Source organism: Nelumbo nucifera, chromosome 1, assembly GCF_055504915.1.
Source record: "Nelumbo nucifera cultivar China Antique chromosome 1, China Antique-T2T, whole genome shotgun sequence".
Taxonomy (NCBI): domain Eukaryota; kingdom Viridiplantae; phylum Streptophyta; class Magnoliopsida; order Proteales; family Nelumbonaceae; genus Nelumbo; species Nelumbo nucifera.
The window spans coordinates 68,221,396-68,249,002 of NC_142649.1; the positions used below are offsets into that span (position 1 = coordinate 68,221,396).

At 39.4% G+C, this 27,607-nt stretch overlaps 2 protein-coding genes and 1 long non-coding RNA gene across 3 annotated transcripts; 1 reads left to right on the top strand and 2 right to left on the bottom strand.

Moving 5' to 3' along the window:
- Nucleotides 1-1,421: 1,421 nt before the first annotated feature.
- LOC104594106 (ENTH/ANTH/VHS superfamily protein) lies at nt 1,422-3,770 on the bottom strand. The gene has a single exon (XM_010254250.2). It carries the CDS (start codon nt 3,406-3,408, stop codon nt 1,600-1,602), a length of 1,809 nt encoding a protein of 602 aa, XP_010252552.1. The 5' UTR covers nt 3,409-3,770; the 3' UTR covers nt 1,422-1,599.
- Nucleotides 3,771-7,750: 3,980 nt separating this feature from the next.
- Nucleotides 7,751-9,992, bottom strand: LOC104594105 (glucan endo-1,3-beta-glucosidase 12-like). The gene is made up of 3 exons (XM_010254249.3): nt 9,698-9,992; nt 8,273-9,586; nt 7,751-8,011 (listed from the first exon to the last, which is right to left on the bottom strand). Exons 1-3 carry the CDS (start codon nt 9,780-9,782, stop codon nt 7,977-7,979), a joined length of 1,434 nt encoding a protein of 477 aa, XP_010252551.1. The 5' UTR covers nt 9,783-9,992; the 3' UTR covers nt 7,751-7,976.
- Nucleotides 9,993-11,784: 1,792 nt separating this feature from the next.
- On the top strand, nt 11,785-13,179 carry LOC104594404 (uncharacterized). The gene is made up of 2 exons (XR_016084618.1): nt 11,785-12,286; nt 12,395-13,179. It is a non-coding gene; the product is annotated as an uncharacterized LOC104594404 (long non-coding RNA).
- Nucleotides 13,180-27,607: the final 14,428 nt, after the last annotated feature.

A 27,607-nucleotide genomic window follows, 5' to 3' on the forward strand; every position in this document is an offset into this window, starting at 1 on the left:
TCTATTTGCCACTCCTCCATTTTTCTCGTTGGTGATCACACTCCCTAGTGTGTTGTAGTTCTCACAGGTCAAACCTGTTGGAAGAAGACTCTACCACTTTGTGGAAGGATAAACATAAACATTAATGGAAGCTCTTCTCAAAGTAAAAGTAAACAATCTCCATGTAAAGAAAGATAAGAGAAGGATAATGATCATCATCATCTCGTTGTTTTCGGGTAGCTTGATCTGTCTTTATTAACTTGGTACTGATAGTTGTAACTACCCTGTTTGTTTTCTTAGCTTACAGCAACAAACCAAAATCGATTTAACCAAAAAGAAATATTGTAGAAGTTCCATCCTCTTTTACTTACCAAGACCTCCAAGAAGCTATAATTGATTTCAGCGAAGAGCTGGGAAGGGATTCTTTTGGAACTGTTTATAAAGGGGTCGATGTTGTAGTAAAGAAGTTAGAGTAATTCAAGAGCGTGAGCAAGAGTTTAGAATAGAAGTAGGTGTTATTGGACAGACCCACCACAAGAATCTAGTCTGGTTGATTGGGTATTGTAATGAGGACAACATCGACTTCTTGTGTATGAGTTCATGAGCAATGGTGCTTTAACAAGCTTCCTTTTCAGAACTCCAAAGCCCAATTGGAACCAACGCACCTGTATTGTGTTTGGAGCTGCAAGGAGCTCTTGTATTTGCATGAAGAGTGTAGAACCCAAATCATCCATTGTGAAAATATACTTCTTTATTATTGTTTTACACTAAGATTTCCGACTTTGGATTGGCAAAGCTTTTGATGAATAACCAGAGTCGAACTCATACAATTATTAGGGAAACCAAAAGGTATGTTGCACCCAAGTGGTTTAGGAGACTAACAGATTAGGTAAAGAGTGTCGGCTGTAGGCATAGTAGATTCTACCAAGGTAGAGGTATTGGCTACACTTACAGGGATCGGAATAATTAACATGGCTCTTGATTATTGATTGTCCCAGAATAATGGGTTTTTTATTTCTTTTTCCTTGCTTTAGTTTATCCCACTTATCTCAAAGAACTGCAAAGACAGTTACTGATATGGTCCGATTAGTGTAGGGGCGGTGGAGGTTCCGGCTATGTGGGGGCAGTTCGGTGTTGTGTAAGGATGATGGGGAAACATAAGAGAAGAGCGGGGAGGTTATTGAGGGCAAATATGGTACTTTATAAAGTGATTAGATAGTGTTTTGGGGTAATTTCGCAACTATACATGTTTTCTGTCATGATCATTAACGGAAGGGAGGTTTTTGTCAAATATTTTAAAAATAGAAAAGGAGGTTTTTGCTAAAAGGAAACTATAAAGGAGGTTTTTATGATTGTCAGAAAGTTAAGGGGAGGATTTTGTATTTTAACCTATAATCTAACAACATCTTATTAATTCCCATGTGTTAGAGTCCAAGTTTTAAGTGGGGGGATTCCAAGAGAAAACCAAGGGAAGGTATGTTTCATTAAAGGGGAGGTTTAAGTCTTTTACCCTATATACAACATATGCTTATGCTTATTATTTACAGAAATTCCATTGCCTTTCTTTTTTTCCTTTACCAATAAAATGCCTTTGAAGGAAAGAAATTAAAGAAAAAACAATCAAGCTACATTCCTCGCGCTATGATCTTGTTTTAGTGTTTGCAGCCACAGTTGTTGATGATGTTGATTCATGGAGCCGTCTCCATCCGACAAATTGCCTACATTGGCCATGGGATTGCATGATGCAAAGGGGTCGTTTTGAATTTGCGATGGTACCGTCGCCGTCGCCGTCGCCGTCGTGTCAGTGCCACTGGGGCCTTGTGCACAAGACGTCGGGGGTACTTGAAATGTTGGGAAAGAAGAGAGAACATCGGCAATGGGCGGGATGATGGCTTGCGTGGTTATCTCATAACCCATGTCTTGGAGGAAGGGATTGTTGTTGTGGGATTTTTGTTGAAGGAACGAACACTGATCAGACAGTCTATCACTGTTAAACAAGGGTTCGTTTTTACTCGATTGGACGGGGTTGGATGATATGTCATTCGCAGTTTCCGCTAACACAAGCTCCCAACCCTCCCTTTCCGCTGCAACCGATCCCGAAACTGATCGCCGTTGCCCCTCTTCTTGTCGGGGCTGATCATCGAACAGTCGTACTAGATCAAGACTTGAACCTAAACTTCTTTGCCCAACAGACACCACTGACGGTGACGGGCACGAGCTTGTTCCCCATTCATTCATTCCCGTCAAATCCTCAAGTTGGGATTGTATCTCAGATTGTTCTTGATCAGTGGAGACGGATGAGCATGGGCTTGATCCTCCAATATTAGTCACACTTTTCTCATCCTCTGTCTCTAAGCTTCTCTCCTCTGACACCCTTGCTGGATGTTCGGATGTTTCGCCGTCGGATAGTCGAGAAGCTTCAGGCAGCAGCCGCTCGCAATTTGATGTGTTGACGACGGTCGAGGCAGGGAGAAGCATATTAGGTGGCCTTCGGAAAGAAGCATGGTCTTTGAGAAATTCTCTTAACGTATCTATGAGCTCATCAGATACCTTCTGCACACTCGGATACTCGGACGTTCGTCCGACGCCAATGCTCTTGCACAAGTCATAGAAGTCTGATAGCTCTTTAAATTGCTTCGAGGCCCTAATGCACGTTTGAAAGGCATCAACGCAGACTTGGTATTTTAAGTGAAAGAAGCGATCGAGGAGAAGTGCGAGACTGTCAGAGATATCCCGATAGAGATCAAAGCTCTCCCGCACCACTGAGTGGAGAGCTATGTGCACCAAACGATTATGCTTGGCGGCACCGGTGGGGCGGGTGGCGATCACCCGATCAAGCAAACGCTGCCAGCAGGAGATGTTATCGATCAACACTGGTGGCATCATATTAGAAATGGGATCATGCAACCGCCGAGAACGGTTGTGCTGGTCCCTATGCTTATTTGCAGCGCGCCGGTGGAACTTGCCCGTGAGAAAGCAGTCGAGGCGCTCGTCGAGGTAGAGGGCGAAGGTACGCACAAAAGCTGAATAGTCCATGGGGCTTGAATAAGAGCCGTCTCGGAAGCTTGAAAGATTGAGAATTTTGCTGCCGCGCTTCATAGCGTGGAGGACTTCCCGAGGGAAGTGCGGATCGCCCTCTTGAAATATTCTAAGAACGAGCGTGAGGGACTTAACCGCGACAACCCAATTTCGAGTTCGACCTATGCGCTTGGCTATTGCCTGAACGCAGCCTGCCGCGTGCAGGTCGGAGGTGGAAGTGAGCATGACAACCTCATTCACGTACCGTTCTTCTACCGGAACCTCTTCATGGGTGGTGGCCTTGAGCACAGCGATGTCAAGGTTGTAGGAATTATTGTATGAAACCTTGGCGAGGCTAAGGCTCGTGTGGTCCTTCATGACCCCAATCGCCTTCCTGATCTTGCTTGGCATGGTTGATCGATCGTCTTATATCAAAGATCGATCACCACGCCAGCAAGTTTCAAGATTATAGATGAGGAAGGGAAAGACAAGAACAATTAATACTCCCCTTAATTATCTCTCTGCTTCTTTTTCTTTCTTCTGTTGCTGCTGCTTCGATCGGTTACATACCTTGGCTTGATTGTTCTTTCTAACCTCCCTGTTTCACGTTACAAAGAGCTTTCAGAGCCCCAGACAAAGATGTATTTTGTTTGGGATTGTTTTGCAGCGCTGAGAGGCCTTCGGACTCGGTTTGGTTTCTTCACCACCAGAGTGAGATCCTCTCTGTACTTTCCTCTATTAATATCTTTATTCTTTAATAGAGAATGTCCGATAGATGTGAGGAAAACTCGCACATTTTTTGAACCTGTCATAACAAACAATCCCCATTTGGGAAAATATCAGTTTGGCCATGCATTTATATATGCATCTATCGATCTCTGTGCTTGATCGATGCGTTATGAGTGCGCTGCCCTCCCTTCGATCATCCTTGTAGCATGAATAATGCTCAGAAAAAAAATGATCAAACACTAGACCGTCAGAGTTAGAAATTATGGTTTGTGGATGATACCATATGTTCAGTGCAGAATTTCCCAAAATTGCTGCTATCATAAAGTCATGTTTTGGATAATGAGAGCATACAAAATGGCTGAGTCTTCTTTAGTCCAATGTGGCTAAAGGGCGGGGCCACATGACAGAATTGGACCCATTGTTCTGGAAGACGAGGCCCCAAATACCCCCTACACCCATTTTGTCATTAGAATAAGATTTCCTTGTCCATCCAAAATTTGCAAAGAGAGACTTCGATTCATCAGAAATTTTTACCTTCAATTAGACCCAAATTTTACATGTGGCTTGTTTTGAGAACAAGCTTGAATACAACTATATATACAAGCACTACTGATTTACCATTACCTGGCCTCATAAGATTTTGCACTCTACATATTGGGGTCTACAATATGAATGTTTTGCACTAAGTGATTGGTCTACAATATGAATGTTTTGCACTTTTTAAATGAAATTTGTACATGTTTTCAATTCATTTTACTCTTAAATTGGCCATAAAATCTAATAAAAAATTACTGTAAAAAGTATATTTATAACTTCTTTCGAATCTGGCAAACCTCCCAGGTTGGATGGGGCCCGGCCCGATCCAACTCGAGCCTGAGTTTTGGGTGAGCTCTGTTGGGTTAAACATAGTTTGTGGGTTGGGTCAGGCTTAAATCCAAGATGTGCACCTTAGGGTTGAGATCGGCTTCAGTTAGTGCAAGGCCCGTTCGAACAGCCTTTACAGCCTTGCATCGGGAATATCTCCACACTTCTGTGTTTATTGGAAGATATTCCCAATGCAAGGCTATAATGGGTGTTTGAACGGTCTCTGCACTCACTGAATCGGGTTACCTTATGGTTGGGCCTGATGAACTTTTTTCCTGTACTGGCCACACTAAACAATCAGTGTGTCTGTGTGTGGTAGGTATCTAAAACCTAATATGAATTCAGTTACTCATACATGTAGGTGTATACACTTAATGAAGCATTTATTAGACACCAAGGCTATGTTTGATTTGAACGAAAAAGGTAGGGAAATCTATGCAAGGCTTATAAAGATTTCCCTACCTTCCTTTCCCTACTTTTTCCTTCAAACCAAACACAGCCTAAGGGGTTGGTCTACAACATATATGCTTTGCATTTGTTAATGAAATTTATACATGTTTTCAATCCATTCTATTCTTAAATTTGCCATGAAACCTAATAAAAATGACCGTAAAAAATATATTTATAAATTCTTTCAAATCAGGCAAACCTCCCAGTTGTATTGAGCCTGGCCTGATTGGGTTGCAATTTCATTTGCACTAGTACAAATGAAAAGAATGCAAATTTTGATTTAATTTTGTTTTGAGTTTTACTATATTCTACTTCAGGTCTTACTTTATTTTACTTGTACTGAAATCAAATAAAATAAGGTAAGATTTGAAATAAAAATTACATAAGAATTTACACCTAAATCATTTGCACTACCATAGCTTTGCATCAATACAAATTTATTTGCCCTGCAATCAAATGTAACCTTAAGCTCAGTTTGAAAGGAGTATAAATACAAATTTATATAGAGTGCAAAACTTTGTATTTTTTATATATTTGTATTATACATATTTATATTTATGATCCTTCCAAACTCATCCAACTTGCACTCCTTGCCAGTTGGATGAGTTAAGGTAGGAAATTGTAGGGATTGAAAAACTGTGGCTCTGAAATTGTTCGAGGTTGTAGAGGCAGTTAAGGTAGGAAATTGGCGTAGGTGGGTTATAAATGGTGGTGAGTGGCCGGTCCCATGAGTGGAGGACAGGCCTAGGCTAGCAGCAATGTTTGTATATGGAAAGCCAGCGATATCTTAGTCAGCGAAGTTGTGAAGCTTGGTAAATGGACAATACAAGTGATAAATCATTCCATTTCACTGCCATAGTGCCATGTGCCATGTGATTACAACAACCATATTTTATCTTTTTATCTTTGTTGCCACACAGAGGAGGACGATGCTGAAAAGCGGCAGGCAATGAGAATCTTTGCAGCAACTATGTTGAGAGTTTGAGACCCACCCACGCTTTTCATGAGACGACTACGGACTACCACCTACAAATATGTTGGTAACACGTTGACTATTGTATTCTGGACTTTGATTTTACTTCTTTAATTTATGGGTAAATTGCTATAACCTCTCCTCAGGTTTGGTAATGGCGAAATTGCAATACCTCTCACCTTTCTAAGTAAAGGCAAAATTTCAATACCTCTCGCTTTTTTAGGGCCCTATTTGGCGTGTATGGTCTTTTGCCTGCTTACAAGTCGGGAATACCGAAAATCGGTCTATTCCCGTTTAGCGTACAGAAAATCTTGCTGTCAAAGGATGGGGTACCAAAAAGACATGAAAAATCCATTTTGACCTGATTATGGGAAGTTTTAAATGAAGTTTTTCGCGTCTTCTGTGTTTTAATTTCACATGGAAAGACCCAAAACGATACACGGAAAGATGCGCGTTTGCCAAACGGTCTTCGGGCTGCCTAGATCTTGTGTCATCAGAGCTACGAGAAGATCTTCTCAAGAAAACTTGCCAAACAGGCCTTAAGTAAACCCCTTTTGTTAAAATCCTTTAATAAGAGACATAAAAATTATAAATGAAAAGAGATTGGAAGGGATTGGAATAGCCATTGATATGAACTATGAAGAGAAAAATGTGAAAAGTAAACATTTTGGTAAAAAAAATAACTGTATTCGTACTTTGGACAATTCTGTGCCTCTTGTTAGAAAAGAATCTACTTGCAACTGTATCCAAAGTACCAAATTTCAGGGAAAATTTCAGCAACAGTCAAAAACTTGAGAGGAAGTTTCATCAATCTACCCTTAATCTTTTTTTTGAAGGTTCAACCTACCCTTAATTAATTATTGATCAGCAAAGGAAGATTAAATAAAAATAACATCCTATTAATGTATCTAATCACTACTCGTCAAACAAATGCATCAGAGAAAATTCTCTCTTCCTCCATACTAAATATTTGTGTGAATTGTATCTTGAACTGCCAAATAACCCCCAACCCACATGAGGATCCAGAAATACCTTTGGGCAGGGCCGGTCCAGAATAGAATGGATGGGTGGAGTGTAGAGACTATAGAGAATGGGAGTTTCCTCTCTCAGTTGCACTGTCTGTCCCTCACCTTTACTTACTGCCTATACCAAATTCATCTCTTCTTTTTGACAAGGCATGCATGTGGGGTTGGCCTCTGTGTAGCATGTAACAACAATAAAAAGACTGAGGTAGTGGGGTCCCATAGCACATGCTTCCTTTATATTGATCATGATGAGATTTCTTCACTTATGGATTGGATATCCATTTCCAGATCCAAATCCCACCTTTTTAATCGACCTCTGATTCAAAACATAAAAAGTAACGAAGTGGGTAGCCCCCACAATCATCTATAGCAGTGGGAAATTGATTGAAGGGGACTGAACGGAGTAGGGTTTTTGGATTCCAACTTCCCTGAAAATTTTCACATTAGTTTCCTTCACTGTAGCAAGCTTTCTTTTCCCAATATCTCTATCAATAAATCGATGATTGACTAGGAGACACAGAGCTCCCTTCTTTTTCAAACAATGCTATCAATGATCTACCCACTCCCTGTAACATAAGAGAGTTTTAATTTTTAGACATCATATGGAAATTTAAAACAAGACATTATTGGCAGTTTGGCACAAGGGAAAGGGACCTCAGCACCTGTCTCCACGCAACCTCTCAACTTTATCAGTTTTTCATCACCCAACTTGTTGAAATCAAATGAACATAAATATATATTTATATGTACTCATATGGATGGATTTGATCTAATTACACATATCTCAGTCATATAAATTTCAACAACCACAACTACTCACTACACTACATACAAGCAAAGAAAAAAAAAAAAAAAATCCTAAGCTATATGAAAATGTTAACCATTCTCCTCCTTTCTTCTTCTAATCAGATCCACCGAATGCCAGTTCTTTTGTCTTCTCAATATCCTGTAGGAAACTCGCAATTCCCAAACTCTGCAAACCAAACAAACCAAACACCATCTTTTTAGTACTGCTTGATTTAGGAAAAAAAAAATAAACAAAGAAATAGGACCACTCATCGCCATCAAACAGTCTCAGAACATAAAATTTTTACCAGAGCTACGACCATTTGAATGGGGTTAATTTCACCGGAACTACTGAAAGAATGTTTTAATTTGCGCATGTGGTGATGAGTGATGAATAACAATGATATGATATGAAAAGAAGAGAGGGGATAAGTGATAAGATACGCACTGGGAGGTTGAGTGACAACGTATGCGGCCCCTTCGAAGTCACATGTTCCCATCCCACGCCTCATCTTCTGATAGTAGCTGTTGAACGCGAATGAGGCGTGCGCTTCTAGGGTGTTAGGATCGTAACACGTGGAACCTGGCTGGATCTGGTGGCAGTCAGCTCCTCCCTCTCCGCAAGCATAATCAAGTGCCGCCTGCAACTTCTGCTCCCCGGCTTTCCCGTTCGCCACGCACCAAGTCTGCCCCGACGAGCTCGTCGAAACGCTCCCTCCATTGTTCACCGGCGTCATCTGGTTCTTCTTCCCGCCGTTCACCGGAACCTTCTGTCTCGCCTCCTCCGATGTTAGTGGTATGTCGTAAACCTTCTGTTCGTTAGGGTAAAACAGACCGTAGTTCCTCTCAGATGTCGGTCCCGGCTTCTTGTTTTCATTGAACAACGCGAACAAGTACACATCCAGGTCTTCCTGAGGCCTCAACGGGGTTCCACCTCCGGCAAGAACTCTGCGCACCAGGTTCCCGTTATAAGCAGCTGCATTCTCCTCGTTCGCTCCCGTCTCGTTCTCATCTCCCTTCGAGGGCCAGCCCGTCTCGGTCACGACCATCTTTATGTCGTCGTATTTCAAAGCCGACATGGCTGCAAATACCGCATCGATTTGGGCTTCGAAGAGGCTGAAGTACCTTAAGCCATTGCCGGAGTCCACGACACCCGGGTTGTTTCGGAAGAGAGCATAATCGAGGGAGATAACATCGGAGTTTGCTGCGTAAGCGAAGAATGGGTAGGCGTTTACCATGAGGTATGATCCAGTCTGGCGGAAGAAATCCAGCATGGGTTTGATGACGGGTTCGACTAACTCAGTTTTGAAAGATCCGGCAGAGGATGGGTAGGAGGACTGGAGAGCACTGAGGGCTATGGGAGAGGAGACCTTAATGGCGGAGTCAAGGTTGTATTTAACCAGCGCGGCGTGAACGTTGCGCATGGCTGGGACAAGGAACTCGGTTGTGTTGTGTGGATCCACGAAGACTTCATTCCCCACGGCAATGGCGTGGATTTGGGTGTCTGGGTGGTAAGCAGCGATGTTCTTCTGGACCCACGTGTCCGCGAAGGACCGCCTCTTGGCCGCCGCGTAGAGCTGCTCATTTGGCAAGGCAACGACGACATCGATGCCTGAGCCAGCAAAGGCTTTGAGCACGGCCGGATCAGTGTCGTAGAGCTTAACTCGGGTCAGACGCTGAGACTTGAGGAGCTGAACTACCTTCATTGCCGAAGGAAGGTTGTTGGCAACTCTACCGTAGTTTATTCCGATTGTTCCCGCATCTGCAAATGTCGTAAAAAGAACATCAGCCAGACAGAATCAGAGAAGAGTCGCTAGTGTTTTAGAGAAATTTTTCTTAAAAAAAAAAAAGAATAACGAAGCATCAACTTTACCTGCAGTTGCAAGCATGGAGAGGATCAATAGGAAGAAAGAAATGGTGAAGCGCTCCATGCTCTGCTTACGAGAGAAACAGAGCATGAAAAGAAGAGGGAGGAGGAGGAAAAAGTGAAAGTCGTCGTTGCCTCTTGTTTTGAGCCTTCTTTTTAAACTAGTAGAGAGGGGGAAGTGGGGAAGTGGCGGAGGTGGAGAGAGTGGTGAGAGGGAGAGACTGAGAATGAGTGGGGGAAAGCACAAGGCAGGGTCTCTTATTGTGATAGGACTTAAGGAGGAGGTTCAGGGAATCAGGGTTGAGTGGGGAATGCGCCCCAAGTCACTCTCTCTAACTCCGTTTGTCGTGCTGTAATGGTGAACTTCACCCCGTCCCAATACGCCGTTTACCGCGGTAAGGTGGTTTCATCCACTGCGCGCCAGTGATGGAGCCCCACAAACTCGACCGTTAACAATTACCCTCTATGAGTCTATGGTGGGGACCAGGCATGTCCCACCTGTGGGAGAAAGATCAGACCCTCCAAGTTCCCAACTGATCAAATAGACAAATAGCGGTGCTACATCATTTATCTCAGGCTCCAGCCCTAGTTCCTTCGTCCAGCAACTACAGAGACCAGATTGTGTGGCAGGCGTTTACGCGTACGGTTGAGAGTTAATCGATGATGGTTGGGTGGGACCACATTATTCTACAAGATCTACAAGTGCTCCAACCAATAAGCTGCAAAATTAAAAATATAAAAAGAAAGAAATAAGCTGAACACTCAGGCAGAACACAGATGCCGGATCTTAGAAGTTTGCATTTTTCACTCCCCAGGATCTGCATCTACTACGAGTGTTAAGTACAGTAACTACACTCTTAACAGTCAGTGTCGCATGAATACAATGCGCGGTATTTCTATGGAGGATCCAGCAATGGATACCGCTGCTACTACTAGGGAACCAGCAGATCCCAAGTCTGTATTTCTATTTTTTATTTTTTATTTTATATTTTAATCCTGAATTCGAACGTTGCTCGTGACAGCTGCCATAATTTTGTAATAATAATTGTGAAATAATAGGATGTCTCAAGAATGGTCTTTTGCCTTAATTAAATCAAATAAATCATTGTGGTAATAGTGTGTGAAAAAGTAAAAAAGTAGAAAATGATAATTACGAGATTATTAAAAAAAGTCTTCTCTGCGCTCGATTAATGACTTTTAGCTATTTGCTTTGCTTTTCTTCCTCTCTTTTTTTTTTTCATTTCATGGGTCACATATGTAAACAAAATGAAAAATGTAGTACATGTATTGATTCAATCACGGGTCGGAGTCAAAATCAGATCCATTTCCATAGCCAGGCATATTGCATAAACTGTAATTTTCAAAAAAGTAGACACTTGACAGTTTCAAATTTCAATAAGTAACTAGCATTGTTACTTTTTTTTTTCTGCAAAGAGAATTCATTAAACACAAGAAAAAAGGCAGGAGCCCTAACAAACACACAACATGACACCACCGACTAATTAGGAGCACACAGACACCAATGCAGAGCTCTCTGAAACCTCAACAAAGAAATTAAGGTCGAAGCTAGGCAGGAGGATTGTAAGTAGAACCAATTTTCTTTTGATGAGTAGTATTCAGTTATTCGCTATCCGGGATTTAGATGACCCGAAATCTGAATATCATGGATCCTCAGGATTTTGGTATTCAACTTTTGGCCGATTCCTAGCATCTTAAGGCATTAAGATATGTAGTGGGATTGGTGTCCTAGAGTGGGTGATTTGGGAAGTACATTTTTGGATGTATTTTTCATTTTTTTTTTTATAATTTTTTGGAGGGCAAGACTCTAAGGGAGTTCGGCTTCAGTCCAGGCTCCTTCAGTCAGGACACTGTTCGTGCGATCGTGTAAACGTTTGAAGCATGCGGAGAGTTGTTTGAAACCTTTGACGCCATTAATTTTTAAAACCCACGCCAACTGAAATTCCACTTTGCCTGAAACCTCCGTTTGTCGCCGGAGAAATGAGAACCCCGGCGATTGATCCTTCTATAGGTCGCCTGAATGTCCGTATCTCCGTTCCTCGCCTCACGTTTTTCACGAACCTTGCTTTTACCGTTCCTGAAAATGGAGAGCAGCAGTTGAAGGTAGAAGAGAAAAGATTTCTTTGGTTTTAGTCTCGTTAAAGAACATGCCTCCTTTGAAGATCCAGCCATTAGATGGCCATTTGCTTGAAGAGTCTGTCGTGAAACCGCGGTTAAGCCTGTCGTGAAATCGCGTCTCAAGAGGCTTTTCCAGTGGCAAAAGTTCCCAAGTGTCCTGAGGTTTTCATCGACTGAGAAGCCCGTCCTTGGTGAACAGCAGTATAACAAAGATGCTACTAACAACAACAACAACAACAACGATTGGGAGCTGAGTTCTATGTGTTTGGCCAAGATGGTTCAGAACTTCATTGAAGAAAACAATGAAAAGCACTCCTCAACTGCCAAATGCGGACGAAATCGATGTAATTGCCACAATGGAAACTGCAAAGATAGCTCCGAGATGAATTCGACTTGTGCAAGTGTTTCGGTGAACCGATGCCGGCAGCTTCCTGTGGCGATGCCTGCAAATTTCTCAAGGTATACTGATTTTCTAGAATCTCTTTCAATTTAATACATTCAGTTACTGAAGACAAGAACTTTATCATGTCTTATTTTGAAATGAAAAATTCCCCTTTTCTTAAACAGAGCTTGGTTCCTTGTGCGAGCGTTGCCGGGAGAAACCTCTTAGCGGACACTGCGAAGATCATAGAGAAGAACAAGAGTTGCAAACTTAAGGATGATTGCAGAAAGATCGTCACTGATGGTCTTATTAGTCTTGGCTACGAAGTTCAAAGTCCACACATATTCATCTTCTTGAAGCTGAGTCAACCGTCACCATACCAAAGGTCCTAAGCCAAACAGCCAAGAACACAGATATTCAATCTCCCATCTCTCTCTCTCTCTCTCTCTCTCGATCTCTATCTGACAGGGCTGATATTAGTTCTACCGTAAGAGCAGAGCCACGCAGAGACAGAGTGCTTGAGCTTGAGATGGAAGTGATGGAGAAGACGAGAAAGATGAAATCGGAAACGTCAACTTTGATACTGGTGAACCTGGCGGGAATCATGGAGAGAGCAGACGAGTCGCTGCTACTGGTGGCACTCAATACCGACCCAACTGGTCTGGGTTCTTTCACCCTCTTTCGATCCATCCCACAGCCGGTGATGGTTGTTTGTCACCGGCGGTAATAGTTGTTAAGTCGTTGTCGGGTGAATGGGAGAGAGAGAGGGAGAGAAAACATGCAACACTTGAGCGAGAGGAGGGGACTCGAAAACCCACTTTTTCGAGGACGTTTACACGATTAGAGGACGCGTGGCGTGTCCTCCAACCGCACGAAGGGCGGAAAGGTACCCTCAGTAAAGTTGCCTGGACTGAAGCCGGACTCCAATTAAGGGTGGCATTTGACAAATAAACGAACCATTAATGGGAAACAAGAACTGTCACTAGTCAAGTGTTATGCTTATTACAGCAGGACCTCCGGTGACCTGTGCAGTTACTAGGTAGGGTAGCCCTGGCATTTTTGTTCTCTCTTCCAGCACCTTAGCAGTACTAATTACAGATATTGATTTATTTTCCTATAGGCTAGTTAAAAATAACCTACCTAATATGGTTCATAAGAATAGGCTGAAATTGAAATAAGAATAGATTCAATTCCAATCATTTAGTTGAGCATGGAATCAGAATAGATCTAATTTCAATAATTTGGTTGAACAAAATAGAATCAGATTAATGACATTTTCTTATTTGAGGGAATGCTTTATTTGGAATGAAAATCCATTTTAGCCAATTCTGATTATGATTCTAATTTGAGCGAATTAACTATTCCGATTGAAAAGATTATGATTCTAATTCTGCAAACCAAACGGGCCCTTATAAGCAATGAATTAACACGGGGTTGATTGGTTAACATGTTAATGATACGGGGTCACAAATTTTTCGGATATCTTGTCTTTCCGGTATCATAGTTATATAATAATCATACATTGGTCAAACGTATTGGGTATTATGTCTTTTCAATAGCATAAATTTATTATTAAAATTAATAGAAGGTCTTTGGGTATCATGTCTTTCCGTAGCATAGATTTATTACTAAAATCAATGAGTAAGATTTTACTGTTACAGGCTTTTATGTAGGAGGAAGAGTCCCACTCATTGTCGGTCAAAAAATGGTTTTGTCTCTGTCTGTCTGGTGCATGGCGTTCCTCTTTCAAGCATGGCTCAGTTTGGAAGTAGCACAAGCACAAATGCAACTATGTAAAGTGTAAATGCAGTGAAATTAGTCACGGATCATTGGTTTGACGGTTTAAATCAAATAGATGCAGTGAAATTAGTCGAATGGAACGATTCTTGATCAAATCAACAATTTTAATTGCCAGACAGATTTTAATAGAATCAAACCCAAAATCCTAACCAAGTGATGATTGGCGGATTGAAAATAAAGCCTGTTTTTCATTTGTACCCAAATGCTATCAGTTGCCTGGGGAAGAAATACAGTACATTGAGTTGCTTCTTTTTTTATAGTTGTTATTAGATCCCTGACCTCTGACCCTGAGGTTGTGACCAGGCATTTCTGGCTTGGGTGTGAATCTCCAGGGGATTGAGAATGGAAAACGAACGCGGGATTCTTCGGTCTATCCCTGCCCCAGCCCCAGCCCCAGCCCCTTGGTCACTGGAAACCAGCAATAAACTACGTACATCTGCATTTCACTGACTTTTTTCACCAGCTGAATTCAACCTAACTAGTGCAGAATTCTGTCATTCACTTGGGATCAAATCAGCCCCTCACTGCCCCCACAACGTGCCACACAGCACATCCCCGCGTTGTAATGGAAACATTTCTCCATGATAGTATCACAACTGATGATATCAGCTTTTGGAGATGTTTCCAATACACAACGGGGATGTGCTGTGGAACGTTGTTGGGGAGTGATTCGAACTCGATTCACTTTCTCCCTTCATCCTTTGGCCTTTTCTTCAGAGACGATAGCCCATAATTCTATATTTCATTGTAGCAATACTAAGGTCTCGTTCCTTTTACTTTTTGGTAAGTTATTTATTCGGGTAAATGCATTTATTCATTCTTTTATTTCTTATATAAATAAGGTAATGATTATTTTATCCATAAAAATTTATTATTAAAAGAGGTATTTTTATATTATTCAAGTATTAACAATATTCCTTTAAGTGTGAAAAAATTATTTATCCACCTGGATAAATGATACATAAGAAAATAAACTTTTCTTAATCCCTACATATATCTAAAAAAAAGAATATAAAATTCTTGATGAATGAAAATCAAAATTCTATTAATCAACTTTTCCCCTCTTAAAATCCAAGGAAAAAACGCACCCTAAATGAGTAAATGGCACGAGCTAGTCATTAAGCCATTTTAATTTCTTGTTGTTTAGAATTATAGTGAGAGCAGGGCCGGATTGGTCCCGAATTTTGGAGAAATGGTGGATTGATCAACACCCTCTTATGGTATATTACCTTCCGACCCCCTCCCCCCTCATGAACAGATCCACTGCATCAAACGGCCATTTTTGTCTCCTTTTGTCTGTAGCGAGAATCAAAATATTGTTGATTGTATTTCTAACACTCTAGACATGATTCCACCCTACATCGAAAAAAAAAATACTATGATTCCACACACGCAACGGCTATTTCTTTTCTGGAAAATTAGTATCAAAATTTGTCCCACAGTGAAGCAACAAGTCATCAAAATGTTTGGACGTATACGTTTCTCACAGATCGGATTACTGTAACCATCTGATGTGTAGTTTCTTTCCACTACCCCTTCAAATGGTACAAGTTGCAACGAGGATCAACTGGTTACAGTGATCATAAAAAATAACGGTCATCCAGAGCTAAGTCATTCCCCACTCTCTTACCCATGTTTCGTCTTATTCCTTCCAGAAAGACTTTTAGCAGTACAAATGGGTACAAATTGTATTTGCACGGGGAACCAGCCAGCTGCCGGCCAAATTCAAAATCCTTGTGCTTTTTTCCGGGAGGAAATCCAGCCGGCCGGTTCACAGGACAGCTGCTGATGAGGGTCAAGTTGGAACCCCATCACCATGCACAATAATTTGCTGCTTTTATTACATCGTTGATTGATTTGTACTACTCAATTCAGCCAGCACCAACATTCTTACAGGTTCCTATTTTTCTTTATTATATAGCCTTGTAGAGTAGTATATATAGACAACATTAACAATTAATGCCAATATATATTTAAGGGAAAATTCTCGATTAGTTTTAGTGTCATTTTGGTCTCCAAACTTTAAAATGCTATATAATTCAGTATTCAAATTTTTAAAACGTGACAATTTAGTACCTGCGGTTAATTACCTATTAAGTGGCATTTGAAAAAGATAAAAATGCTCTTTTAGTGTAATTTAATTTTCTTTATCAATCATCTAAACATTGACAAAAATTAACAGTTTCAAATCTTTGTCTTTTCCATTCAAGAAAATTTGAGTCACATTTGAATGGGTATTCTAGTGACCCCAACTTATTAAGGATTTAAGACTGTCAATTTTTTATCAATGTTTGAATGGTTGATAAAAAAAATTAGATGACACTTGAAAGACATTTGTGTCTTTTTCAAATGTCACTTACTGGTTGGTTAAAAACTAGTTAACTTGTCATATTTAAAAAGTTTGGGTACTAAATCATCGCATTTTAAAATTCGGAAACAAAAGTGGCACTACGCCCAAATTACAATTTACAAGTAGTAATCGGAAAATTTCCCTATATTTAATTTACCACAGCTTGAAATTTTGGAAGGTTTACCGAACAGATGAGTTCCAATATAATTTTAGGTGATATTTCCCAATTTGAAGACGTGGAGCGAAAATGAGGCCAATTCATGCCGCCCATGATCAATAGGGTCCTGTTTGGATTTTTTTCCATATGTTTTCATCACTTTTGCCACCCTTGTCAACTTTATGCAGTAACATGGTTGCACACGCAATATGTAATTGTCAGCTACCGGCCGGCCGGTACGCACGAATAATGGAGCGAGGAAGGTGAGAAAATAGATCACTAATCTGAGACTTAATTGAAACTTTATATGTTGACGAGTAATAGCTACATATATCTATAGCTATGGCGCCCGAGGTCGGCCGTCGGCAGATAATGCTGTTCAACAAATTAAAAGATAGATATGAATATGATGATAAGTTTGTTATTAATTCCAATCTTTTCTTCTTCTTTGTGGGGAGATAAAGTAGGTTAATCTATATATATATATATATGATGGTCAGAATTTGGGGCGCCCACGTTGAATTTGGGAGACGTAGAAGATATAGTGGCGTAGGTCAATTACAAAAATTATATATATAATCATACCTGCAGCAGTGAGCCCACGATATGATCGATCGAGAAAATGATACAGTACGTGTACTCGTGCTTTCACATGGAAACATGGTGTAAGCTGTTGGACGAGAAGAGAAGCCACCAAAAAGACAAACATATATATATATATATATATGTAAACTGTTGGGCGAGAAGAGAAAGCCACCAAAAAGACAAATATATATATATCGATCTCGTAACAGGGGGATACGTGGACACGGCCTGACTAACAGATGACAGCTCATCATGACCAGCCTGCAGCACAACAGTCTCGGGTACCCATTTATCTCGGGCTAAGGTGACCTCGAGACAAGATCACCCCGAAATGAGATCGTCTCGGTATCAGATTGCAACAAGAACACTTCGATGCCAAGGCATTTCGACATTTAGTCCAGTTTGGGACTTAAAGGCGTCAACTCAGGGATACCAACGTGCCACTGAGGATCCCGAAAATCCCTCCGATGGTTCCTGGACTTCACGGGATCACGCTGCGTAACAGCCAACGTTATCTCCCCCGATCGATTCGGGCGGACTCGATAAAACCTATCAGTTGGCAGCATTATCTCCCATTATCGCGGAAACGGATCTCATCGTGACGAGGATTCCGGAACTACTCCGTGAAACCCGTGAAGACTCCATTATATAAAGGCTCCACCCCCCAGGGGTGCAAGGTATGCGTGATTTCCTACTCTCAAGCTCTCTACTTTCAAGCAATTTCAGCTCGCTACTAGCCTACTAACTTAAGCATCGGAATGACCTCGTTGGGTTAACACCCCCAGATTTTCTGATATCCTTGCAGGTTCAATCCACCGTCCATCTGGAAGCCAGATCACCTCCAGCTGAGAATAGCCAGATCACGCTAAATCATATAAATATATATATATACTTCCCTCTCTCTCTCGACTACTAATTAATGCGTGTAATTAAATTAAATTAAATTAAATTGACTATCTCAATTCTATCTCCCTCTTTCCCCTGCATGTTGAGGGATTCCTCCCAAGAGCCACCAAAAACTAGAAATTGTTTTCTCACAAAGCCAATGGAAAATGGTCCCAGCTTCCAGCTTAGCTTGTTGCTATATGTCGATCGATGATATATTGTTGCACATGGTAATAACGTAATTTCACGTAAAACTAAGAAACACAACTTTCTTCAAAATGATTTGTAATTATTAACGGTATAAAATTAACTATATATATATATATATATATATATATATATATATATATATATATATATATATATAAAACTCACGCAAACAACAAGAAGAAAGCATGCAAGGGTGGGAGGAACTGTGGAAGGTGGGGGTTGGTTGTGAATCCATGGAAATTAAATAAATTTGTTTAATTAAATTTAAGGGCTTGAATTTTAAAATTAACCAAATATAATTACTCCTTTAATTTACTTTATCAGTAGTCAGCATTATCAAATAAAAACTTAAAAAGGGTGTTGGACTGGACGGGAAAAAAGAAAGCCTGGCCAATGTAGGATGTAGCATGAGGGAGGCTATGTTTGGTTTGAAGGAAAAGATAGGGAAAGGAAGGGAAAAATAAGGGAACATATACAAAATTTGTAAATGTTTCTTTTTCTTATATTTCCCTTTCTTTTCCTACTTTTTCCTTCAAACTAAACACAGCCTTATAGGGTCAATTGTGGAAGAAAAATAAAAACAAAACCAAGCAAAGGTTCAATTTAATCAATTCAACTTGTCAACTTGCGACAATGGGTTGGGGCTTGATCCTCCATCATCCACGACTTGTCAACAATCGATAATTTTGAATGTAAATAAATCAAAATGTGGTATGGCCCTATCAAATTAAATCACCTACAATGTACTCATATCAAATTAAATCATCTATGGTGGTGTACTTATATTAAATTATACGAAGAGGCACAATACAGATTTCTGATTTCTACTACAGAACTATAAACATTCAAAATGTCAAAAACTCCCTATTCTATACATCAATGCCTGCCGTGAATTAACATCAATGAACTGGCACCCACCCCCAACTGTACTTTGGGAATTAGGACTAAAAATTCTGATCTTGGACTGAACCGTCACTCTCCCTGAATTATATCACTAATGTATCATTTCAAATTAAAATGTCCCAAATTCATTTATATGACCAACTTAGGGGTGGCTGATCATTGGTATGTTCACTGGTTTGTTCAGCATTGATGTGAACTTGATTCCTGCAATCATTGATTTAGAAAAAAAAAAAAACGGTTATTATGGGTGTGTGGAAATACCAAAAAACCATTTATATGAAGTTTGGGGATGCAGTGAAAGTCGATTTTGGACATGAAGAAAGAAAAAAAAAAGTATTAGTCATTTAACCCTTCTTTTGTACTTAAGAAACTTAATGGTGGAAGACATAATTCCACCTCAAGAAACTTAATCGGTATCACTTCCTTTTTCATTTTCTTTAGTGAGTCTATGTTGTAGGGTCAAGCTTAAGTCTTTGTGTAACTCAAACTAACAAATGAAATTTAGGCCAAGTTTAATTGGGAGTGACTTTTTTGAAAACAAAAAAAAAGTATTTATTGAATAGGTGCTTAAAAGCAAGTGTTTATTCTAATAATCACTTATGAGGATTTGGTGAAAAAACACTTATTTTAAACATTTGTAGTACAACTACTTTTAAAATGATGTGGCGGGTCAAGATAGGCCAAAAAAAATGAAATGAGCATTTCTTGAATAAGTATTGTGTTCTTGTATTTTGGAGGGAAGATTCAAAATATAAGAATATTGAACTCCCTCCCTTTTTGTTGTTTTTATCATTATTGATTTTGTTTTTTATCTTCTTGTAACCTCTTCAAACATGTGAAGGCTTCTTGTCACACATTGCTTGGGAATAGAGATGGACTTGAGTATATTACCAAACTTACTATCCTTATGGGTAAGGACCCATAGGAGGAAAATACACTATATATTATTCATATGCTTGTAGGGGGTTGGGGTGCTTTTCATACACTTACGGGTGTGGGTGTGTACACATGCTATACCATATCTTATTCTATTTTAATCGCTTGTTTCAAAATTTTGATAATTTATTTAAACTTTTTTTTGTCTATTTTGAATTTTGTGGGGAATTGTTGGGTTCTTGTATTTTGGAGGGAAAATTTAAAATAAAAGAGTATTGAACTACCTCCCTCTTTTATTATCTTTTGTCTTTATTAACTTTATTTTTGTTTGTTTGTTTGTTTGTTTTTGTAGAATCTTGAAGCATATAAAAGCTTATGATCTTACATTGCTTGGGAATAGAGGTGGGCTTGAGCATAATACCAAACTTTCTATCCATATGGGTAGGGACACATAGGAGGAAAATACATTATAACACTATTCACATGCTTGTAAGTAGTTGTGGGTGTTTTTCACACACATGCCACATGTGCAAGTCCCTACCACAAGAAGAAAATACACTATACGCTATTCACATGCTTGTAGGGTGTTGGGGATGCTTTTCATACACGTTAAACCATATCTTATTCTATTTTGATCGCTTGTTTCAAAATTTTAAGCATTTATTTAAAGATTTTCATTTTTTTCTTTAGTGTGTCTCTTCACCTCCTTTTTTGTTGTCTTGTCTTTTTTTTTTGTCTTCTTGTAGCCTTTTAATGTATGTAAAAGCTTCTTGTCCCACATTGCTTTGGAATGGAGGTAGGCTTGAGTATATTACCAAACTTTATATCCTTATAAGTAATGACCCATATGAGGAAAATACATACATTATTCACATGCTCGTGGGGATTGGGGGTGTATTTCACACACACACAAGAGACAAGTATGGGTGTGTATGCACGTCACACCATATCTTATTCGATTTTGACGCTTGTTTCAAATTTTAATTAAACTTTATATTCCTTTTCTTTATTGCTATCCTTATGAGTAAAGGACCATAGGAGAAAATTACACTACACACTATTCACATGCTTGTGGGGGGTTGGGGTGCTTTTCACACACACACAAGTGTGGGTGTGTATACATGCTACACTATATTTTATTCTATTTTGACCATTTATTTAAATGTTTTTTTCTTCTCTATGTCTTTGTATTTTGGAGACAAAGCAATTACATTTTTTCTTTGACCGCTTGTAATTTTTTTCTTATTCTTTTTTTTCTTCTTTGAATCTTGTGGGGCATTATTGGGTTCTTGTATTTTGGAGGGAAGATTCAAAATACAAGAATCTTGGACTCCCTCATTTAGTTGTCATGTCTTTATTGATTCTGTTTCTTGTCTTGTTTTAGCATCATTAAGCATGTGAAGGCTTACTTATCCCACATTGCTTAGAAATAGAGGTGGATTTGAGTATAATACCAAACTTGCTATCCCTATAAGTAGAGAACCATATGAGGAAAACACACTATACACTATACACATACTTGTTGGGGGGTTGGGGGTGTTTTTTACCCGTGCACATTGGGGTGTGGTGTATACATGCACCACACCATATCTTATTCTATTTTGACTATTTGTTTCAAAATTTAATTTAACATTTCAAAATTTTTATTTAAACATTTTTTTCTTTTTCCTTCTTTGTGTCTTTTTAAACATGTGGCTTGCACACTATTGTGAGAGACATCTCTTTGTAAGGACACCTTTAGATCAATTTGTGTGATTGAGAACTCTTAATAAATAGACTGTTGGTCAACCTAGTGGTACAAAATATTACACAACTATGTTCTTCTCTGTCCATCATCCTTTAATATCTCTGAGCATCTTTCATTGGTGATTCGTAGAGGACTGGTAGGAGAGTGTACGTCTACCAGAAGCGTATAGGTTGTTTCATCTTGGAAACCGATTTATAGAGGCATGATTGCACCGTAGGGGCAAATGCGGTTTTAAGGAGAGTGGCTAAGTGGCACGACTCAGCGCGGTCTTTAGTACTGGTTTTGTGACAATACTATATTTTGAGTTCAAAAAGTACAAAATGATAAGTTTCATTCTCTCTTTTCATTACTATTTTCACAATAATCTTGAAACCACATTTTATAGAACCTATGCCTTCTCTTTGCCTAAGAACAATTAAGGGTGGCCTATGTTTTGGTTGAACCAAACCCAACAAAGATGGATGAACTAACCCATTATGTTGTTACTGAACATTGGTTTACGGCCATCATCTATGCAAGAACCACATCTTGAATTGCCTAACTAATGAATTTTATAATGTCTATTGCTCATATGACTTTGCCTATTGTGAACATCCCATTGAAATTGGGTGTCACTTCATGGCCATGAGAGAAGCCGCCACCCATCAACAACTTGAACAAGGGAGTGATGGGCCTCCCTTGTTTGAGAAAAACGTAAGAAGATTAAAAAACAAATGACTCCCAATCCCAAAACAAAGACTCTAGGCATCAAAGGGAAGGAGAGGGAATGTGTTAGCCACCCCTCTCCCTTTTTTATCTTGTGAATGCCAATCAAGATCCTAATAAAAAGAACCAATCTTAATAAAAAGCTAAATGGCTTCCTCCAATTCAATGAGGGTTTGTTATAAAGAGGATGCTCTCTTACATGGCTCAATCTTTTTTTTCCCTCTTCTTGGGTGTGAAAAGCCCTTAAGGAGCAAAGGGGCGAGTGTCTACACATCCTACCCCCTTTTTATCCAAGGCCTCCTACACTCCTACTCGAAGGAGAGAGATGATGAAGCCATAAAGGATACAACCCACCATGAACTTCCCTCTAAATCGAATTCATAAGACCCTAATCCAAATAGGATGCATGCATTAGTTTATACAAGAAGAAAAACATAATTAACTAGACAACAATAGGAGGACCGAATTCATACATAACATCTTCATTCATTCTCAAGCGAAATTATCTATAAAAGTAAAATAAAGGTAATAGAAGTAAAAAAAAAATCACAGATCTTTTCAACGAGGAAAGTTTGAAAAGAGACCAAAACTGACTTGAACGTTTTTCTACTGGACAAAAACATTAAAAAAATGAAAAAATGAAAAGAAAAAAATATATAAATTCTATTGAAAAGTTACCTCACTTATGGCTTTTCTCTAGGATTGTTGGGAATGTTATGTGAAGGCTTTTGATGGCTGGACTGAAATGGGATGTCCCCTCTTCCTTCTTGGCCGAATATGATGGACTGAGATAGGTTCACCTTAGAAATGTGGAGGGGGAAGATAATGAGAGAGACAGAGAAAGCTTGAGGGAGAGGAGTAGAGGAAGAAGAAGATTAGAATAAGGAGATGAGTAGGGGAAGGTGGTTCAATGGTGGGAATAGTGAATGTAGAGGAGAGTCTTTGGTTGAAGATGGGTGGTGTCTAATACTGGAGAGAGAGAGAGAGAGAGAGAGAGAGAGTTAGAGAGGGGAAAGAGCTCTTTTTAAGTGAAGAGAATTTCTATTTTTGGCCAAGAAAAGGGCCATTCGGTTCAAAGTTAACTACAATGGATTCAAAGGAGGGGGGACATCTAGAGACCCTTTGGGTTATTAGGAGTCTCCCATATTAGTCTCATATGAATGGAGTCTTCTTTCCTTTCTTTTTCTAACAAAAAATCTTTTTATTTCTTAAAGAACAAGAAAGTTGCCTTTCTTGTACATGACTTTTCTTGGAAGGAAAAGTTGCATGGTTTTTTTTTTAAGAAGCAAAAGGGGATCTTCCAAAAATGGCAAGGGGTGCCTAGATCTTGCCAAAAGGAAAGAAAGCAATCCATGGTGGGTATTAAACAAGGCTAGAAGCAAGGAGATCCAATGGTTGGGGTTTTGACACATGGTGGGGACCTCCTTCTAAATATTTTAAGACAAGATTCATGAGTAGAGATTGGGCTATAATTTTTAAAAGCAAAGAAAGGACATGGACGTCCTTGATTGAACTTGGGAGGTTTTAAGGAGATTTAATGGCTATGTAGGTGACAAGTGTCAAAGAGGTTCTTGCAAAAAGAAAAAAAAAAACAAAAAGGATTTAGTGGGGAAGGACTAGAAAAGTAATTTTGGGAACTTGAGAAGGGTGGACACAAATGGACATTTCAGATTTAAAGTCCTTTTATGAGCATCCAAGGGTGAGAAAACTAGCTCTTATAACCTAACAAATGAGATTGCGGAAACGTCCTCGGTGGAAGGGTGAAACAGGCATTCTATGGCCTATATTTTCCAAGTCGTTAATTAAAAGGTTGACAACGGGTTTAACCGGGTTTGGCGGTGATAGTCGGTGGCATTTTCTTAGATGGAGGGCAAAATGGTCATTTCAAGGTTCAAAGTCGGGCTGATCGTTGATCAGGAGGCTGATAAAGGTTTGGTGATGTTTTGCAGCGTAGATCTTGAGTCCAAAGAGTATCAAGCGATAGGAGTGGTTTATTCAGAATCTTTCTGGATGAAGGGTAAGATCGCCATTTCAATGTTCAAAATGGGATGAATCGTCAATCGGGAGGTTGACAAAGGTTTGGATGAGGTTTGATGGTGTTTTATAGTGCTGATCTTGAATTCGGAGAGTATCGGGTGACAGGAGTGGTTGATTCAGAATCTTTCTAGATGAAGGGTAAAATTGTCATTACAAGGTTCAAAATTGGATGGATCGTCAATCAGGGGGTTGACAAAGGTTTAGATGATGTTTTATGGTGGGGAATGGTGTTTCATAGTGCAGATCTTGAATTTAGCGGGTATTAGACGATGTGAGTGGTTTATTCAAAATCTTTTTGGATGAAGGATAAAATCATCATTTTGAGGTTTAAAATTGGATGGATCATTGACCGGGGGGTTAATAAGGGTTTGATGAGGTTTGACGGTGTTTTGCAATTTCAATCTTGATTACTAATGTTGATTGGTCCATTTGTTGTTTGGGAATCATTTTTTCTTTTGTTTTATGGTTTAACAATTTTCCTTTTGCTGGTGGAGTTTTTTATTAGACTTAGATACTTTGTTTTAACTAAAGTAAGCCATTGAAGGGTGTGGATGGATACGACAAAAGGCATTAATGTGCCATAGGTGTAGGGTTGTTGAATTCAAACCTATTGTGGGCTGTATAAGGTTCCAAGGATAAAGAAGCATGGATTTGTATGCTGTAAAGAAACCATAACAACATGATAAAATTTGGACCAAGAGCTATATATGCAAAAATTGAATTCAAGCATTTTGAAGGACATAAAAGAGAAGTAAGAGAGGATCAAATAAGAAATATGGTTTTTTAAGGGAAACAAATAGAGAAAATAGGCCGTGATACTTCCAAGGCAAGACTCAATTCAATTCCAATATAGATTTGAATCCATAGGTGGGTCTAACCTTACAACTTATTCTTAAAATAGAAAAGAAAACTCATCTTGTCAATAGAATTACCATATTTTTCCCAAAACTATACATGATTCACAAGATCTTGGTCACGGTTGAAATTTCCAATGGCTTTGGGAAGCAATAGTCCAAGGGGGCACATAGGAATGATGTGGATGGAAGATTGAACAGGTAGACAATCCAAAGGATCGTGGAGCAATTTAAATTATCCACATCATCCCTCTAGATAGAAAAACATGGCAACTCATATAGAGAAGCTCCTAACTTGGCCTCTCTAGCAAATAGAAAGAAAGGTAACACAAAGGCCTATACAAGGGTGCTTTACTAGGAGATTGAACGGGTGGATAAGCCAGGGATTCTCCAATTTGTTAATGGTTCAGATTAGCTACATCATCATTCCTTGTGGAACAAATATAGTAGGTTTTTGTGGAACTTTACTTAAGCCAATATGTGGGTATTCATTCATGATCAATCCAAGCTCACAAGACATCATGTCAATCTCCTTTAATTAATTAAAAATGGCACAACAAATCACTTGTTCAAGCTATTGATTTCTAGGAAGGGCAATCAACTATATAGTTAAATGAAAGATGGGAAGGGAAAAGAGGTTGATCATATACATGTTACATAGAAAAGAAAATTCAAGAGGAGGATCTTCACCATTTGTCATTACACTTTTAATGAATGGAAAACTATATCTAGATGGTGTCTGTTGGTTAAGACCAACAAGACCTATTTTTGGTGACAATTGTGCAGAAAACATGATTACTTGTGGTTAGTTTTATAATGGTGATCTGCAAAGCATTACACAACTAAGCTTTATTCCAACTATTTGAGTTTGGCTATAGCAGTCTTGCTCTACCATTTCTACTCTTTCTAAGGTCATATCCTCTATTTAAGAATAAATCAATATGTTTCTCTCTATTTCAAATCACATGCTTATTAGCCTTTCATTTGGCCTTTTAGAACTTCATGCATGTTGTTTCTACTGTTGCTACAGTAGTCCGAACCAGTAAGGAGAAGAAGAAAGAGAAGGAGAAGAAGAAGAAGATGAAAGAATTGTCGAACCTGATAGCTAAACCCTATCAGTCGACCTCTTAATAGTGATTAGGCTCTAATTAAATGTACAAGGACTAAACTGCCCTTACTTAAGTATGACATAGAGAACCTCTAATAAGACTGCCACATAAGCTCATAACTTAACCAAGGTGAGTTGACTAATCTACCCTTATTCGGCTAACTCGAACACTCCCCCTCAAGCTGGAGAATATATGTCATATAATCCCAGCTTGTTACATATATAGTTCACTCTCCCTGAGCTTAAGGCTTTTGTAAACAAATCTGCCCACTGATCACTTGAGCCTACATGTTTTGTGCTTATCTCCCCAGTAAGAACCTTCTCCCTCACAAAGTGGCAATCAATCTCTATGTGCTTTGTTCTCTCATGAAAAATAGTGTTGCATGAGATATGGAGCGCAATTTGATTGTCATAGTACAACTTCATAGGTTTATCCATGTGGAACCCGATTTCTTGTAGGAGATTCCTCAACCATACTAATTCACATGTAGTGTGTGCCATGGCTCTATACTCGGCTTCAACACTGCTTCTAGCCACAACCGTCTGCTTTTTACTCTTCCACGTCACAAGATTTCCTCTAAGAAATGTGCAGTAACCTGTAGTAGATCTTCTATCAGACGCAGAGCCCGCCCAGTCTGCATCCGTGTACCCAACTACTTCAAGTTTTCCTCCTGGTTTATACAATAGCCCACGGCCCGAAGCTCCATTCAGATATCTTACAATTCTAAGAACTGCATCCCAGTGAGATATACGAGGGTTCTGCATAAATTGGCTCACCACACTGACTGCAAAGGAGATGTCTGGTCTCATGATAGTCAAATAGTTCAGTTTCCCCACTAGTTGTCTATACCTTCCAGGATCATCAAATATTTTCCCTGTATCACTACTCAACTTAACATTTGGTTCCATAGGAGTCTCATCAGGTTTTGCACCTAATAGTCTTGTTTCGTCCAATAGATCGAGAACATATTTTCTTTGGCACATGTTTACACCTTGTCTTGATCTATCAACTTCTATACCCAAGAAATACTTCAATGTCCTGAGGTCTTTTGTTTGAAAATGATTTTGCAGAAAGACCTTTAGTTTGTCGATCCCCAATTTGTCACTGCCAGTTATGACAATATCATCCACATAGATCACTAATAAAATCTTTCCAGCTTCTGAGTCATAGCTGAACACTA